Raw genomic sequence first — 19,600 nt, 5'->3', positions numbered from 1 at the left:
TCTTCCCCTTCTGCTGCAAGCACCAACCGTTGGGTGAAAGAGTTTCAGCGAGGAAGAGAGAGCTTAGATGATGACCCCCGTCCAGCACGACCCTCAGCCAGTACCACCCAAGCAAACATTGACACTGTGCATCAACTAGTGATGGGAAATCACCCTGTACTAGTTAGAAGATGCAACCGGGCCCCCATATGGATCCATTCACAGCATACTCCATGGCAATCTCCACATGTCCAAGGTGTGTGCAAGATGGGTCCCAAGAATGCTTACCGATGACATGAAGCTTTCTCCTGTCAACATCAGTGGCGCGATCCTGACTCGTTACCATGCCAACACAGAATATTTTCACTTTAGAATTGTAACCTGTGATGAAACCTGGCTTCATCATTATGACCCTGAGAGCTAGCAGGAGTCAATGGAAACATGCCACCCATCCAAGGACAAAGAAGTTCAAATCGACCCGGTCCCCAAAGAAGGTTATGGCAAATATCTTTTAGGACAGTAAAGGTGTTATCCACATCGACTACTTGCCTCATGGTGCGACAATGAATGGAGAGTACTATGCTAACCTTCCTAAGCAGGTACACCAGTCCATTAAAGAGAAGCGGCGAGGAAAGATCCGGCGAGGGATTCTACTTCACAGGACAATGCACAAGTCCACACCAGTCGAACTGCAACTGGAAACTGCACGCGAGTGCGGGTACGAAATTTTACCTCACCCTCCCCATTCATCAAACCTAGCCCCTAGCGACTTCCACCTCTTTCCTCGACTGAAAAAACACATCCGGGGCCAGAAATTTCAGGATGATGATGAGCTTATCGTTGCTGTGGAGTTTTTAGCGGACCAAGATGTGGAGTTCTTCAGATCAGGAATCAGCAATTGGCAAACCAGATGGGAGAAGTGTGTGAAGTTGGAAGGGGACTATTTCAGTGTCGAAGGCAAGGTATACACCATAGAAATAAGAAAAATCTTTATAGGGCAACAGAAGTGAACGATGGTGGTAACCCAAGAGGTTTAGACGACGTCGTAGACCAGAAGTCTTTCAAAGTACCACGCAGCACAATATTGCACAACAACAAATAGGTGATGGTAATGGCATTCAGTGGCATTGCAGGCGATATCGACAACAAGGAGACCAAAGGTCTATCTAAAAACACGTTGTACCAGTTCAACCTTAACCATGATAACCAATGGAAGTGTCATGATCTCCGGCACCCGTGGCGAGCCACCTCCTCGTGGTGGGTGCTGGGTAACGCGAAGTGCTCGCCGACACCCCCGTACGTGGACCCGGGGGGATATTTGGTCCACCAACCCGTTTGCCGTGGGTTGCGGCCCTGTGTCGGCGGAGGAGGGGATCCTGGTGGTTGAGGGCAATAGGGATCTGCAATCGTTTTCCTGTTGCTCAATACACCACTTTGGCCCTGACTTCGCCTAGACGGGTGGTCGAATGGGCCCGGTTCGACCAATCGGCTGGTCATGCCAAGCACTGTGCGGGGATTATTCATGTAATTGCACAAATTTGATTTTGTGTTTGTTTCAATTTTGGTCTTGGCTTTTCACTAACAAAACATTTTAGATTTGAAAACTGATGTTATGAACTTTGCCTAGAGTCTTATGCTTATACCCAGAAGGCGGTGGCTCATGGGCCAATCTGGTGGAATAATTCTTTAATTTTTCTGCTGGAGTATATAATCCGGGTATCCTTGGTGCTTCATGCTGGAGATCCGCTTGTTTTTAGCATTGTCCTTGTGATACTCCGTGGTGGGTGGGGAGCTCGGATGATGAAAACTGACTTATTCACCATGGCTTACGAAACTCTCTCAAAAAAAAACTAAACGTCTACTTGACAACCATGATGAACAGCGACCTTCACAATCTATTGATTACTGGCCACGGTTTCTAGTGATTGAAACTGTTGATAAAACACCGTTGAAATTAAATCCTTTTGCGGTTTCTAAAGGCATTCAAGGCATTGCAGGAGACGTGAAAAACATTAGACGCTTGCGTTCGGGTGCTTTGTTAATTGAATGTAGGAAACGACAGCAAGCATCCAACCTCCTTTCCATTGAATCATTTGTTGGTACACCTGTGTCCGTTTCTGCACACCGAACACTTAACACAAGTAAAGGTATAGTAAGAGATCGGGATCGATTGTTCTCTGACATGACTGAACTAGATATAGCCACCGAAATGAAAGACCAAGGCGTCACGTTTGTCAAACGATTTACCACCCGTAAAAACTCAGAAATCCATCAAACAAAAATCCATTTCTTCTCCAACTGCTCCTCAATCCATAAAGGCTGGCTACTGCAATATCAGGGTTGAAACATACATTCCCAACCCTCTCAGGTGTTTCAAATGTCAGATGTTTGGCCACGGTGTGAACACCTGTGCGTTGTCTGTCACGTGCGCTCACTGCAGTGAGAAGACGCATGTGACGGAAGATTGTGAGAGCAGTTTTAGAAAGTGTGCCAACTGCTTTGGAGCACACTCGTCGTCCTCCAAGGAGTGCCCGATGTGGAAAAAGCAGATGGAGATTAGAAAAATTAAATTTACTAGAAACATCAGTTTTGCAGAAGCTAAAAAACGTGTACAATCTCCAGAACTAACTGAAACGTATGCATCAGTAACTAGACCTATATCAGATTCAACCCTAAAACAATCCAAAGTCAAAACTACGTCAATAACCTGTCAAACAGACTTGACATGGGTGAAAACTAATACTCCCGAGAGGTTTCCACCGGAACAATCCACCCAAACATCAGTTTCAGCCCAAATCCAATCTGAGGCTTTGAGTAATCATGACACATCTACACCACAGGAGATAGCACCATCTCAGTCAACTGCAAATGTCAAACAGGTTGTTAAAAGTAAACCCAAACCAAGGCCAGATCTTTCTCAAAAAACTTCAGAGTGGCAGAGTCTCCAAAGGATCAGAAAATCGTGTTCAACTTTATAATAAATATGGTTCGCTTGAGGGCATGGAAGTGTCCGAACACACCCATCAAAGGGCACATAGCTTGTCGCCCACCAAACAAGTGCGGGGCAGATCCCCAATCAATGCCCCTAAAAGATAGTCCGTTCCAAAACTATAGTACAGTGGAATTGTAGAGGGTTAAGGACCAATTTCAATGAGTTACAGCTACTAATCCAGGATTTTGCACCATCGGCCTTCTGTCTGCAGGAAACCTATTTGAAGCAGACAGATACTTTCGATTTACGTCAGTTCGTTTCATATAATTATTTGTCACCTCCGGGTGACAGGGCCACTGGAGGTTCTTCAATCCTTGTAAAGCAGGATGTTATCCATAGTCCTGTAGCACTCACAACTAATCTCCAAGCTGTTTCAGTGAGACTAACTCTTCATGTTACCTTTACACTATGCTCTCGGTATATTCCGCCTTCTTCAGCACTCCAGCAGTCTGATCTACAAGGTCTCTATGACCAACTTCCTAAACCATGCATCATAATGGGTGATCTCAATGGCCATAACCCAATTTGGGGTAAACTACTGGAACACTAAAGGTAAACTACTGGAAGATTTTATAGCCAATAATGACTTGTGTATGTACAATGATGATTCAAGCACTTATCTGCATCCTGCAACTGGCACCTACTCTTGTCTAGATTTGTCTCTCGCAGACTCTACTCTACTTAATGAATTTGATTGGTCAGTCCACAATGACGTCTGTGGAAGTGACCACTTGCCAACTATATTATCAGAAAATACCCCATCTGGCTCTCCATCATATACCAGATGGAATTTTGCCAAGGCAGACTGGTCGTTATTTCAAACTTTATGTGCATCTAAATTAAGACCCGAATATTTCAGTCATATAACCGATCCTATTCAATTATTTTCTGATGTTTTGAATAAAATTGCTGATGAATGTATACCAAAGTCTTCTACAACTCCACATGTACGGAAACCATGGTTTAATACAGATTGTAGACAAGCCAGGAAAGCGAGGAAAAAGGCAGAAAATTATTTCCGTCGTCACCCAACTGTCCATAATTTAAACAAATTTAAGATACTCAATGCCAAGGCGCGTCGTACTTTCAAACAAAATAAACGGCAATCTTGGAGGAACTATGTCTCCAAAATTAACTCACGTACGCCAATGTCTAAGGTATGGAACATGGTTCAAAGAATTAAAGGCAAAGGTTCAAAAGTTGCTGTTCACCATCTTAAAGATGGTGACAATTTAATTACTGACACACCTAAAATTGCAAATAAACTTGGAGAAGCACTTGCCAAAAATTCATCATCGACAAATTATGTTCCTGAGTTTCAGAGATACCAGAAACAACAGGAAAAGACAAAACTTAATATCGCTTCAAATAATGGTGAAGACTACAATGAAGCGTTTTCATTACATGAGCTACATGTTGCACTTGAGCAAGCTTATGACACTGCAACTGGTGATGATAATATACATTATCAGCTACTGAAACACTTACCTGAACCATGTCTAATGGCACTTTTAGATATATTTGATCAAATATGGACGTCGGGGGAATTTCCCCCTTCATGGCGTAATGCCATTGTAGTCCCAATACCAAAACCTGGCAGGGATCATACAGATCCGTCGAATTACAGACCGATATCACTAGCCAGCTGTGTCTGTAAAACCATGGAACGTATGGTAAATAATAGATTAACTTGGTATCTTGAAACCAATAACCTGATCACAAATATTCAGTGTGGTTTCAGGAAAAATCGTTGTACCATTGATCATTTGGTACGTTTAGAATCCTTCGCTAAAAATGCTATAGTAAATAAACAACATGTGCTGTATCGATTTTCTTTGATCTTGAGAAAGCTTATGATACGACCTGGAAGCATGGCATTTTGAAGGATTTACATGATTTGGGGTTCAGAGACCGTTTGCCTCTTTTTATATCAGAGTTTTTAAAAGACAGGCAATTTCAAGTCCGAGTGGGTTCAACCCTGTCTGATCATTACAATCAGGATCAGGGTGTCCCTCAAGGTAGTATTTTGTCCGTCACTTTATTTAGTATTAAAATCAACAGTTTATCCAAGGTTTTAAATGATTCAATTGATGGATCACTTTTTGTGGATGATTTTTGTTTAAATGAAATAAACAAATGGTGCCTTGAAAACAGCTTTAAATTTTCTAAATCCAAAACTAATTGCATACATTTTTGTAGGAAATATAAGCCGCATAAGGTCCCTGAGCTATCTTTAAATGGCTCTCCCATCAAGGTTGTAAAGGAGGCCAAGTTCCTGGGTTTAATTTTCGATTCTCATTTAACCTTCTTGCCACACATTAAATCCCTTAAAGCTAAATGTCTGAAGGCACTCGATTTGTTAAAGGTTGTTTCAAATTCCAAGTGGGGAGGGGATCAAGTTACCCTCCTTCACTTATACAGATCATTGGTACGATCTAAACTTGACTATGGCTCCATTGTATATGGTGGAGCTTGTCAAAGCAACCTTAAACTATTAGATTCTGCCCACCACCAAGGTCTAAGACTTTGTCTTGGATCGTTTAGAACCTCACCTGTTGCCAGTCTCTATGTTGAGGCTGATGAACCATCTCTTACACAACGCCGTATAAAACTGTCTTTACAATACATTACTAAATTATATTCTAATAAATCTAACCCTGCCTATAACTGTGTGTTCAGTCCGCTTTATGAGAATTTGTACGACAAGAGGTCTTCTCTTGTTCCACCTCTAGGACACAGAATTAAACCCTTTCTTTCTTCGGCCGGCATTGAGCTGCAAAACATAGCTCCCTCCCGTCTTCTTGCTTCTCCTCCTTGGCAGTTGGTTAGGCCACAAGTTGAGCTAACATTAACTTCATTTAAAAAATCAGAAACTAATGAATTACAATATAAACAAGAATATAATCAATTAAAAACTAAATATAGCAATTATAAATCCTTATTTACAGATGGTTCCAAGGACGGTGGTGCAGTAGCTTGTGCCACTGTCATTGGATCCAGAACAATATGTTCTAGAATTCCAGATAACAGCTCTACTTTTACTGCAGAAGCAAACGCCATATTAACAGCTCTTAAATATATTCAAAGACATCCTAAACACAAACAGTACATAATCTATTCCAACTCTCTTTCGAACCTTCAGGCTATTAAAAACCTAGCATGTAAACATCCACTTTTAATAGAAATTATTGAACTTTATAACTATCTTGCGACTGGCCAATATTACATCGTCTTCTGTTTGTTACCCAGCCATGTTGGAATCTCTGGTAATACTTTGGCTGACCTTGCTGCTAAGGCAGCGCTAAGCAAATCTGTTACACCACTTCATATTCCCTATACTGATTATAAAGCTACCATTAGATCTTACATCCGTGATCTGATGCAGAAGAAGTGGGACACCCAAGTAGGTATCATTAAATTACATACAATAAAACCATTTGTTGGTTACACCTACTTAGGTTGTCAATCCAGATTTGAAGAGGTCATTATACGACGATGTCGTATTGGCCACACTAGGTACACGCATGAATATCTTTTGAAAGGTGAGGATCCTCCGTTCTGCATCCCTTGTGATGACATCATCACGGTCAAGCATATCTTGCTTGACTGTGTTGAATATTCCATCACAAGGGACAATTATTTTAAATCAAGAACTATGAAGGACCTTTTTAGTAACGTACGTTCTCATTTAATTATTGCATTTTTAAAAGAATTGAATTTATTGACTGATATGTAAATAAATAAGTATTTTATGATTGGAAGTTGAATTAGCAGCTAAGATTGTTAGTGGCTGTATCCTCGAAGGGGGTTGAAGTACCGTAAAAGTATTGTCCTCCTGAGAGGGTACGTAAGTCCCAAAACGGTTTAAGATTTAATCTTCCACTTTTTTAATCGTAGAATATGTGTCATTTTAATTTGTGGCTAATCTTGTATACAGTCACCAACAGCTGAGGGGATGGTGTAAATCCAGCCAGGGACCCGCAGGTAGCAGAGGTACTGTAAGTCCCCATGGTCCCTGGTATGGTGATCTACCCTCTGTTGTTGGCGATCTATAGCCTGTTTTTATGTTGTACTGTCCAAATAGTGATACTATCATTTTTTTTAAGTTTCAACGCTAGTTTTAATACTAACTGTGATAGTCTAGTGATTTTACTGTCCTTCGTAGACAAGGTCTTCATAATATCGATATATATTCTTTTTTGTCATGTTTGTTCTCGTCACGATATGGCTGCAATATTGCCGATGTGACGTTAAACATTAACTCACTCACTCACTCACTCACTCACTCACTATGATGATCTCCCCAAACTGACTGGTTACTCGATATCACCCTCATTTCTCCCAACCTGTTTGTGGTGATGAAGGATCATTATTTAATGAAAGTCATCAGTAAGGGGATTCTCATCGCAGCTTACATCCCCTCACACAGAAGGAGTGTGCCCATGAATCTCATCCTGAGAAAAACTGGTCTTTTGCTAGCGAGTCGACCGGATAACACAAATACGAGTTTACTTATAGTTAGTGCTTGAATTCGAAGATTAGTTAGATGCTGTACAAGGGATTCCAAACAATTCTTTATATCGAAGTCTTTCTCTGAGAGGCATCACCAAGATCTTGAAATTATACCAGGAGTAAAACTCTGTTGGCCTAAAAACACATCAATATCATGTTTGCTCGATTATATACAGAAAGACGTTAATACTCATGCAAATGTCGATTAACTTGGAGAAAAAAATCGTGGTCACAAAGATTCTTTACCTAAAAACAAATCTCGTCAGAGAAAGTATCGGAAAACCAATTTAAGACTGTGGCAGAATATGAATATAACCGTGGGTGACGTTTTAAACCCGAGTCGAACTGCCACCATCGTGTTCTCGGATCTTGGGGACACAGAGAATTTCGGTCAGCCCAGTATGGACAAAAAGGCTTTATGTGTATTGCACTTACCAAACAATGTATACCAACGAGACGAAGCAATAATCGAATCTAAATTGAACTGGATAATCAATAGAATGATTACCTATCCCTATCTCATCATGGATATAATGGTGATATTGACGAAGTTAACAATTGGGGGATACTAATCTAACGCTTTGAGAATAGAAAAAAAGGTGCTGGAGATTCAACGTATCTCTTCTGAGAATTATGGAATACACGGATATTGTTCTCCTATGAATAGTTACAGTTTAGAACTATTTTAACTTTAGTTAGAAATTACTATCAGTGATCCACTATTCTTAGAGACATTCATCGTGAAAGTCAGAGGCAAAACTGTCTCTTAAAAAATAAAACAAAAAGGAAAAATACTGAAACTTTAGAAATGGAAAAAAGATGAAATAAGGAACAATTTTCAAGAAATTAATGAGGATCTCCTTGCCGAATTATCATCAGACAAATTGAAACCTGAAAATATCAAACAAGAACATGCAAAAGATCTGACTTTAGAAGCAGATCTCTCTCTCTCTCTCTCTCGATCTCTCTCTCTCTCTCTCTCACACACACACATACACACAAACACATGAAATATTATCTATTACAATGTTTAGGGGCTTATTACCTGCATTCCAGAAGCTAACAAAAAATAGGAAACTTCTAAAAAACTGGAGGCCGCTGTTAAATTCTGTATATAAAATTATCAGTTCATGTATGGATTAAGAAAACTCTGTCCTTACTCATTCATAAACATCAAGGAGGATTTATCCCAGGTAAATGTATGAGTGACAACACTAGGTTACCTTGTGATATTATGTTTGAAATGAAGGAAGTAAAGAAAATTAGTATGTTACTGTTGATCGATTTTGACAAAGCGTTAGATACTGTCTATAAAGATTTCATTATGTACAAATGGCCATTTATCTTCACTATTCTATAATGAACTTGGCTATGGACAAGGCGACCCCATGTCTCCTTACCTCTTCTTATTCGGAGCCAAAATACAGGCTGATTGATTAGGCAAAACAAAGATATTAAAGGTATCACTTTGAATGGGCAAGGACATGTTTTAGGGCAATATGCAAACGATACTCAACTTTTTCTGATCAACTTTTTCAAAGGATATGAATTGAGCCTAAAAACCGATATTTAAACATTACATTCCTTTCATGCAATGTCTGGCCTCAAAATGGACATTGGAAAAACCAAAAGCTATCTGGATAGGCTCTATGGCTGGCAAAAATATTAAGCTATGTGAAAACTTACATTTGGCACACGGGCAACTTTAAAGTTCTTGACACCATTCTTAATGCTAATTTACAAGATCTGTGGGTCATGAGTACAATAAGAGAATTGGAAATCAATCATAAAAATAATCATCACAACATGTAAGCATAGATAGATCACTGAATCTGATTGTTGATACATATACAGATTGTTGAGTCTGGAAACAGGCTGAGTAATATAGATAGTTTGTTTAGTCTAATTTATTCTACATCAATGGTTCATTCAATATTTCACATATTTTGTGAAAAATAAACGCTGTCCCATGCTTTATTGATCGGCGTTGGTAGGTTTGGTGGCCATCTTGCTTATCCTAGCAACGACGATCTTGGACAAAGGCCCATTGTTTGGCTGGACAGCCATCTTTCCTGATCTAGCAACAAGGGTCTTGGACAAAGCCCCATTGTTAGGTCAGGCAGCCATATTGCTTTACCTAGCAACTCATTCAAGTTAAAATCAACAGTTAAAAAACCCCCCCAAAAAACCCCAAATTCATGAAAAATCCCCCTACATGTATACATGAATACACATATCAAGTGTAAAAAGTAATCCTTGACATCAATTCGTATCCATTAACTGATTTTTGCATTTGAACTAATTCATCATTCGACTTTGCATATCGACCACGACACGACCGACACAGCTGAACAAAGTTTCACGTACAAAACCCAGCACCCAGCACCACAATGCTTCGGTTCGGCTACTTGGTCATACGATGTGATGGACAAACAAAAGAGCCTGTGGTGTACCGAGGTCGAAGACCCATATGAACGTTTCCTCCCCTGCCTACTGCATGAAGAAAAACGATTCGGACAACCCTATATCCAACATCGTGCTCATGCCAGTGACTCCAGACGACTACTAGCTCACAACAACAGAACTTACTGCCACGTATGTGATGAACCTCTGAACAGGGATGTCTTAAGTGATCATTGCCACATCACCACCAGTCAATACAGAGGTGCCGCCCACAACGCGTGCAACGTCAAACTCGTAACAGTACCCATCCTTGTGGTGTTGTTTTTACAACCTTCACGGCTATGAAGCCCACCTTATCATGCAGGCCACTTCAAAGATCGACAATAAGTTAATGTGCATCCCAACAAATGGAAAAATAAATCTTGTTCTCGTTATAAGAGATCCGTCAAAAGTGCCCACTTTCTCCTGTCATCCCTTGACAGTTTGTTGAAGGCCAGCGGCTCGGACAATTTCACCATCAAGAATCCATACACTGACAAGACTCGATCTCTGCCCCTGAGGAAGGGGATGTACCCCTACGAATACATGAACGATTGGACTCGATTCATGGAAGCGAAACTGACTCCTATCGACTGCTTTTATTGTTGCTTAGCCAACTCGAACATTTACAAGGACGATTACGAACACGGCCTCAATGTGTGAGACAAACTCAACTGTCAGCAGTTAAGCAATTATCATGATCTCTAGTTGAAAACAGACGTGCTCCTGCTCGCTGGCGTCTTCAAAATTTATAAAAAGACGTTTAAACAGAATCAGTTTGACTCTGCCTGGTACTACACCAGCTGCGGTCTCTCTTGGGATGCTCTGCTGAAGAAACCCAGTGTAAAACTTGACCTCCGAACAGATTATGATATATGATCCTGTCCATCAAGCAAGAAATGCACGCTGGGATTTCCATGGTCTACAAAGGGTACACGAAGACCAACAAGAAATATGTGGATGGCTATAATCTGAATCAGCTCTCCAACCACATCCTCTATCTTGATGGCAACAAATTCCATGTTAGGGCTATAAGTGATTATCTACCTGTAGTAAGTTTCGAATGGTTTGACGATGAAATGGACATCATGAACATCACACCAGGTTTGAACATCGGTACCATACTCAAAGTCAAATTGGTGTACCTGACAGAACCCGACTCTGCCCACAAGATGTGGGTTTGTGCATCCTGGACCTGTCCAAACACCTCATGTATGACTTTTGCAACAAGGAATTGAAACAACAGCACGGTGACAAGTGCAAAGTGCTGGATAGTGACACGAAATTGCTGCTGATGGAAAGACGTGTACAAGGAAATGACTGATCATAGCCATTTGTATGACACCACTGAATACCCGAAAGACCATCCTTTGCGCAGACATGTCACAAAAATATAATGCACGGCAAAATGAAGGACGAATGCGCGTGGACGCCGATCGCAGAATACATCAGGTTACGACCCAAAATATATTGTGTTGTTTCATGACGTATTTCTTAATCCATCAAACACTACCACTACAAACAAGCTCTTTTCAAGAATATAACGTTCAAACATCAAATGAATATGCTCTGAAGTCATAATTATAACATCTATAGCATCACCCTTACCAGAACCTCCTTGCCACATATGGACACCAAATGATGGATTGTCATGGACGCTCACGACTCACGCATATGAACACATGCGAATGTTGAAGTAAGAGAAACTTTACGTACATAGAATCATGAATTACAGCCCAGATGGATACTGGAAAGACGTGGCCACCATCTCTACAGTATGCACTGACCGTCATTGACGTTTCCAGTCACTACAGGGGAGCTGAACCGTTGACAACCAAAGATTCAAATGAAGTTGCCAAAGCCTTAGAATACATCTACAAACGCAGTCACTTGGCCTGGCCTGGCCTGCCTTCCTGCAAACTGACCCTGGTCACGAGGGAGCCGTCTCGCAGCTGCTAGCCAAGCACCAAGTCCAGGTGAGACGTGGCGTGGCTGGAGTCCACAGAAGCCACTCCATTTTCAACCCACTCCTTTGCTGACTTATAAATTTATGCTAGGCCCCATTCATAACGTTGTAGCAGAATATAATAGCTATATTTAATATATTTAAAAACACCGGGATGGTACGTCAGAAAACAGAAACAGAACAACAGCAACAACAAAAAACCAAACAAACAAGGACAACACATTGTCGTTCTGGAATCATTTCGCATCCTATTTCATACCCTTTGTGCCGGAATTAAACCTGTAGCATACCATAGAGGGGGCTGCACTCGTGCCCGTCTATAAATACTACTGCAGTGCTCATATTACCTTTCCCCGTCCTGCATGTCTGTTGATATCTGTAGAGTCCTCGAACACTTTAAGTTACTAGATGGCTTGGTATCACCCAATGTCTTCGAGCAGGCATCACCTCCATGCAGTGGTACTGTGGACAGACTTGACTCTGCCCCTGTATTAGGAAAATACAAGCGATCTGAAGGTTTTGTGAAGTAATTAAGTGAAAACTGTTGCGATGAAATATGATTGTATGCTTCTGAGTGCCGTAATTTCTTCTATTTAGGCATATTTGTTTCGCTTATGGTCACATTGTGGTGTTCTGAATGAAAGAGGACATCAATTGTTTTCACATCGACTCACTCTGATGCTATTTGATTTGTTTTTATGTCAGAATTGTCGAATTTTGATAGTAAGGGACATGGCATAATCGAGTGGTTTATGCATTTGTCCATCGAGCTGAAGTCTAGTTACACGAGAAACTGATTTCTTATATACCTCTCCCCTTCATTAAACCACATGCATATATCAATTAAACCATTTATCAATTAAATTCAATTATCAGATCATGTGTTGGTCAAAACGATAAGATGACTGTACCAGTGATTTGAATCTTCGTTAATGTCGCTTTAGAAGCAGTTATTCCACATCCTTGCTCGTAGATGAAGTTTGGGGGATTTGTGATGTTGATATTGTCGAACTTTGATTCAAACATGTAGAACATAGATTCGGGTTTCAGATTGATATACGAATCAGATTCATATTGACATCCAGTATTTGAGCCGTGTGTGGAGTTCTTGGTGCTTCCGTCTGCATCTACCATCCCAATGCGGCATGTCAGAAGTTCTGGTTTTTCAACAACTGCAAATGGATGGGACAATAATCAGATATATAGTCAGAACTTCAACCTGTGATAAACTGCATTCAGTTTGACATCTCCTTTTCCCTGATTGCTTCCGTGTATTTCAGAATATAGCAATAATATAAGTCTCGCATAACAATCAGAGACAGAACCTGAACATATTTTCAATAACAGTATGTTCATATGATCAGAACTTCAGTAACATATCATCATGATTTCATCCATTGACTTTACAACTAACGTCAGATGCCTGATTGTTGTTAAACGCCGCACACAGCAATATACAACGGTCTGTAAATATTCGAGTCTAGTCCAGACAATCCAGTGATTAACATCATCACCGTTGACACACTCATTTGGAATACAATGGTATGTGTCAACCGGTCAGTGAGCCTGATATCCCCATCCCCCATATCCGTTCTAGTCTGAATCTTTACCAATTCCTGTTAATGTCATAATTAAATTTACTTTGTTGTTAGCAATAACATTTACGAAAGATTACTTACGGTCACACTTTGTGTAACTAGAACCGCCGTCTTTCTTAACAAAGCCCTTCCTGCACATACAGGACGTCCTCAGCTGTCTATCTGGACAGTCTCCAGGCCAACACCATTGGTTCTTCCACGAACACAACACTATGGCTTGAAAAAGTTTTGTATTAACATTACAGCATAGGTAAAGAGAATTGACGTTGCTCAGAATGTCATGGCTTGCTGTTACATTGATATATTGTCAGCTCCTAATGGATAAACCAACACTTTCATTTATTTGTCACAAGGGAAGAAGAACTGGGGAGGTTGGAATTTCAATAAATTGACTTCTGTCCCATGTGAATAAAAACTATGCCTTCAAATATGCCTTCAAAAAGGTTCATTACTCAAAGTTCATTAGCACAAAGGTTTCAACACAGGGCATCCAAAAAGCAAGGAAAAGTAGTGTCTAACGTTATTCAGTGATACATGGATAATGGAATTCAGTAATGCAGTCACCGTTGGTATAATTCAGTAATTCATGGTTACTGTAATTCAGTAATACATTAATACCGTTCACGAAATTCAGTTATAGATAGTTAACCTAATTCAGTAATAAGAAGTTAACGTAATTCAGTAATCACTGGTTAACGGTTACAGAGACGAACGCTTACTTTGACTAACACGGATATATTCTCTGTCCCCAAATATGTCCACACTAACCAACATTTCAAAACAAAACCTCTGCAAACACTGTCAGCCATTTCCAAACTTTGAAAATATATTTTCTGTACTTTAGGGAAAATCGCATTTCATTCGGAAACTCATGTTGAGTTTCTCCGTGTTTAATTAACGTACACTGGGATCTAATTTAGAGTTGGAGCACATTGATAGCTGGCGTCATGTATGACGCAAATTTATATCAGGTTAGCTGATGTAATACAAGGAAAGGGTGAATCCTAGCTCATCAAAATCCCTTAGACTAAGAGTAGACAAACAATAAATACAGCCGTGGCACTTACTACATCTTGATCCAGTGTAACCAGTTTCACAGGAACACTTGTTTGGTGCAACACAGCTTCCTTTCCGGTTGCAGGCTCCGTTTGTGTTGTCCTTGCCGTCACAGATGGCTGGTAGAGACAACAGTTATGTCAGTACAATAAACACTTATCTATGGATGTTATACGTTGGCAAACGTAGGGACACAGCTAGATGATCTGGGAGTAATGTCTTCGTGTTGCTGGGTTAAATCAAGACGCATATTCACTGTTCCGAAATATCATGACTGGACGGAAATCTCTACCGACATTATTTTTAACTTTTACTTACGTTGTATATTTTATCAAGAAACCTCTGCTGAATCACTAAACTACTTTACCGTTATATCAAACCTCGACATCGACATCGAATAAAATCTGGCAGGAAAAAATGTTGGAAAGGTTCATTACGTTGGCATAACAGTATAAAGAACAAGGGTAATTATGGTAAACTTAATGGTTATTATTCAGTATGACATGGATGCTGTAATCTTCATTAATACAGTCATGGATATGATAATTCAGTAATGCATGCATATGGTCCATGTAATTCAGCAGTAGAAGGACAATGTAATTCAGTAATATTTGAATATGACTCACGAAATTCAGTTATAGATGGTTAACGTAATTCAGTAATACATGTAAATGGTTATGGTTATTCAGTAAGACATGGCGGACATAATTCCCTAATACACAGTAAACGTTTGGAGATTGAATGAAAACCTTTCAGAAAGATAAATGCCAGCTCCCTCATATCACTTCTGCAGACAACATATGTAAGTGAGTCCTGCTTAATGACGATTTGAACTGGAGTCTCGGCGACGCAGCTCACGGGCATTTCCCTTTGCGAGACACACACCAGCAATTGTTCAGTCCACACGACTATAGAAAGCAAATCGGAGTGCAATGGGACCCAAAGGCGCCACAACACCAAATATGAATGTTAAGGAAAAGGGTTATCAGATACAATACCCAAGTCGCAATCCCTGTTGTTGGCAGACCGCCATCCTGAACAGCACGCATATACTGCACGCGATATGGTGGTGTATCTGTAAATTCATAATTAAAGCATTATGTCCACAGTCATGTTGTATGTGATAATTGATGGACAATTTATATTTGGTGTTTAACTGTAAAATTAGTATATTTACCCACTTCCTTGTGAGAAGACTAAATGAAGAGACGATGGTATATTGCAAAATAATGCCATACGTATATGGCCAATGATAGCAAAAAGCATGTTAAATAACAACCTTCTAATGTGATGACGTGACAGGGATTTGGAAGCCAGGTACAATATAGTAGTGCCTGTCTGCCTGTCTGTCTGTCTGTCTGTCTAGCATTGAGTGTATGTATCCCATGGTATTGCATGGAGGATATTTTCTGTCCGATGATGTTATTGTCATAAAGACCATGTTCGTTGCATTGAAAGAATGCTTGCAGCAACTGTAGAAATTGTGGATTAACTTAACGCATGTGACATGGGCTTGATCTTGTCGGCTTGATTTTGAAATCACCCTCACCGTAATAGTGTCCACTGTGCATTCATGGATGCAATACCATTGAATATACCTCACAAATGTGAACAAAACTGACCTGATAATGAATGCCAGATTCGACTTGATAAAATAATGATTACAACATCAATGGCAACAGAATAATAACCCGAAGCAGTCACACAAAGGTTTTAAAGCACAGTCAAGGATAAACGTACACTCATACTCTAGAGTTAGCATTGACCAGGGTCAGATAAACAAGTAGAAAACATGAGATAGATACAAGCATGACCGGAAACTGATATCAATATCTGTTTCAGACAAAACTTTATCAAGAGTGTACAAACCTCTAAAATGTAAGTAAACCTAATGAATATGTGTAATCGTCGTGTAGCAATAGTCATAATTAATGTACATTTGTTGACATATTTAATAGTTGCTCTCACGCCATCTCACCATGGGTCTGGACCGTCCTTGGTCGTTGATAAAGTATGAGCCATTAAGTCATTTCTTGAAGTCACAATACAAATAACGAATATGAATGCTCTTAACACGTTGGATTTAGTATTTAATACCAGTTTTCAAACATTGTTATATCAAAATATTCTTACTTTGTTCTATATTTAGTGCATCTTCCCCAATTCCAGAAGTTACACGAGACCGTGTATTTCTCATTGGTCGAGGTCTTGCTTACTACATAGTGATGACAGACATTGTCACTGAAATAGATAAACATTTTCACGAATTGTGTACATATTTTCAAATGTAAATTAAAGAAACATCTTCATGCAGTTTGATGATCTTTGACATTACGTAATGCTCCATCATAACGTCAGAGGATATAGATAAAACATCACAAGAAACTATTTGTATACAGGTATGAAATATTGCATGAAACATTCTCTATATTCATGCTCCAACTGAACACTGCATCAAACGCACTTTGCCGCAAATAACTTAACGTCGTTAAGATTAATGGACACATACCCACTATGACTCAGGCCTTCTGCTTTTGAGCAATTGAAGATGGTAAAAAACGCAAGGCAAGCCCATGATCTCATCGCTGGCAATGCTGAAATCACTGTAAGATGTGGTCAAAAATGATCAGTCATAATGTTACCACTGAACATGTAAGATGGCTTTCGTGAATCTGTATAGATATACCGTTGAATATTCAAAAGCTGTATAAATCATGTAGAAGTTGATGGTTCATACACAAATATCAGTTAAACGGCTTACTACACAAAGATTAGGCACACTTTGGTTTCATGTATACTGTTTTCAATACAAAAGTTTGCAAAACATATCACCTGGCGATATTCTCTCTCGCTCTTGACTCGTACACGATCCCCCCCGCAAGATATAACTCGCCAGATAGTATTTCTGCCAAACTACACCTCTACCAATGTTTGAAGTCATATCTAAATCCATGTCAAGGGCAACGGATTCAAGACACACTAGAGGGGGTGCGGTGGGGGGAGTAGGTGAATACGTCATCCTTGTTGAAAGCGTACATTTTGTCTTATTACTCAATGCCTAATCAGCCATTTTTTGCAACTACTCGCGACAGTTATAATATGAAGTATCTGACACTGTTTCGTCTATTAAAGAAACATGGGACGGCGGAGCTTAACCATTTAACCACTAAGCTATCCCGCCGGCCGTATGTGTTGAATGAAGCTCAAGGACTGGAATGGTATTACCATTAGGCTATCGACAGTCACATATATTGGTATGCTTCACTGCAAGTTACAGTGACGGTCATCATTGGTCTGGACCAAACAATCCACCGATTAACATCATGGACATTATGGGAGACGATGAGGTGTATCAGTCAAGTCAAGAAACCTGAACACTGATCTCGTTAGGCGTCGCTTAAGACAACCAGATACATATTGTGTCGATATACTCAATGGAGAACATGTAATAATCAATTCCCTAAGGGGATTAACTGTAATATAACTTATCTCTGACAGCCATATTCGGTGAAAAGAATTTGAGAAAACGTCTGTGTTTTATGAAATAGTCAAACTATTATTCTGTGTATATTCTCTACATGGGTTTTATGTCTTTTCGATCACATGTTCACTAAACACTTAACTGCATTGTGATAGAAGGCATATTTAATGTTGATAATTAAAAATGTCACAAACTAAAAGCTTTTGCCAAAGTTTCGGAAAGGTTTTAAGACATTCATAACCTTTTTATTATGTCGCATGAAATCCGTCTGGCGTTTCAAAAGCGCATTGCAACATATATCACATAACATTCCATATCAGATGATATCATATATCACATGACATCACATACCACATGGCATCACCTATCATATGACATCACATACCTGAAGACATCACAAACCACATGACATCACATGCCACATGACGTCACATACCACATGGCACGATATACCACATGACATCAAATATCGCAGAAAATCACATACCACATAATGATGTCATACGACTTCATCACATACTACATGACATCACGTGCCATTTGACAACACATACAACATGACATCAAATTCCACATGGCATCACATAACACATGACATCACATTCCACGTAATACCACATACAGCATGACATCACATATCACATGACATCACATTCCACATGATATCACATATCACGTATTGCAGAATTTTACACTGAGCTTCCGACTCAACAATCTAATACCTTTTTGTGAGAGAGACGCAATTCATATCATTAGGAGTAAGCATTTAGTACAACAATATTTGCATGTATAAAGAGGATGTGCACATCATATTGTAGTTCCATCGACTTCTAAGGAAAGACGATACTGAGTAACATGTGTCTAGGTTCAAACGTTTAATACAAACGTTTTGGCACCATATTTCAGATTATTTAAGTAAATATGACTTACCGGTGACAGATTCGGGGTGAATAGTCTATTTCACAAACACCTGTTTGTTCTATTTTTAGGTGTTAAATTATAGTCAGTCAAATATATTTTTGAAATGCAACTTCGAAAAGGTCTTAAGTATTAAGTCGAAATATATCAAATCATAACTGCAACAGTTTCGATCAAATCGATTCAGGTAAATGTGACGCACCAAACCGCAAAGATATTTTATTCGTTTTTATGCCCGTTAGAGTTGTGAAATAACTACAACACAATGATATATAGGTGTTTAAATATTCTGTATATCAGATTAACTATCTTGTGACAAATAGATATAGCCACAACATGTAGGAAACCATTTTATAATGATAGCATTCGTGTGGTTAGCAGACAATGTCTGTGCACCCGTTCAGAAACATAGCAGGACTCCAACTGATATTCTAGTTGGTTATACTGTTCTTCATTGACAGTTTTGCTTTAATAATGTGCATGTATTTATGGTGAATTTACAACTTCTTTTAGTCACGATATGGCTGAAATATTGCCGATATGACTTTGAATTTAACGCACACACGCAAACACCAACGACTAATGACAAGGAACACATTATTCTTGTTGTACTTGAACCGCATGTCGACTCAAATAGAATATATATTAAGTTAGAC

The 19,600-nt window shown here is 39.5% G+C and overlaps 1 protein-coding gene across 1 annotated transcript in view; it reads right to left on the bottom strand.

Moving 5' to 3' along the window:
* Window positions 1–17,456, bottom strand: part of LOC137282530 (uncharacterized) — a 32,839-nt gene extending 15,383 nt beyond the window's left edge. The window contains exons 1-8 of the mRNA XM_067814292.1: window positions 17,378–17,456; window positions 17,055–17,148; window positions 16,679–16,786; window positions 15,544–15,620; window positions 14,557–14,664; window positions 13,571–13,705; window positions 12,803–13,063; window positions 12,239–12,377 (exon numbers count right to left, since the gene is read on the bottom strand). Coding sequence (XP_067670393.1) covers window positions 12,239–12,377; window positions 12,803–13,063; window positions 13,571–13,705; window positions 14,557–14,664; window positions 15,544–15,620; window positions 16,679–16,786; window positions 17,055–17,128 — 902 coding nt within the window. The 5' untranslated portion in view covers window positions 17,129–17,148; window positions 17,378–17,456. The remainder of the gene's footprint in view (window positions 1–12,238; window positions 12,378–12,802; window positions 13,064–13,570; window positions 13,706–14,556; window positions 14,665–15,543; window positions 15,621–16,678; window positions 16,787–17,054; window positions 17,149–17,377) is intronic.
* Between the last annotated feature and the right edge of the window lie 2,144 nt (window positions 17,457–19,600).

Source organism: Haliotis asinina, chromosome 1 (assembly GCF_037392515.1).
Source record: "Haliotis asinina isolate JCU_RB_2024 chromosome 1, JCU_Hal_asi_v2, whole genome shotgun sequence".
NCBI lineage: Eukaryota > Metazoa > Mollusca > Gastropoda > Lepetellida > Haliotidae > Haliotis > Haliotis asinina.
Note: the sequence above shows the minus strand (reverse complement) of the source record. Positions and strands in the feature narration are given on the sequence as shown.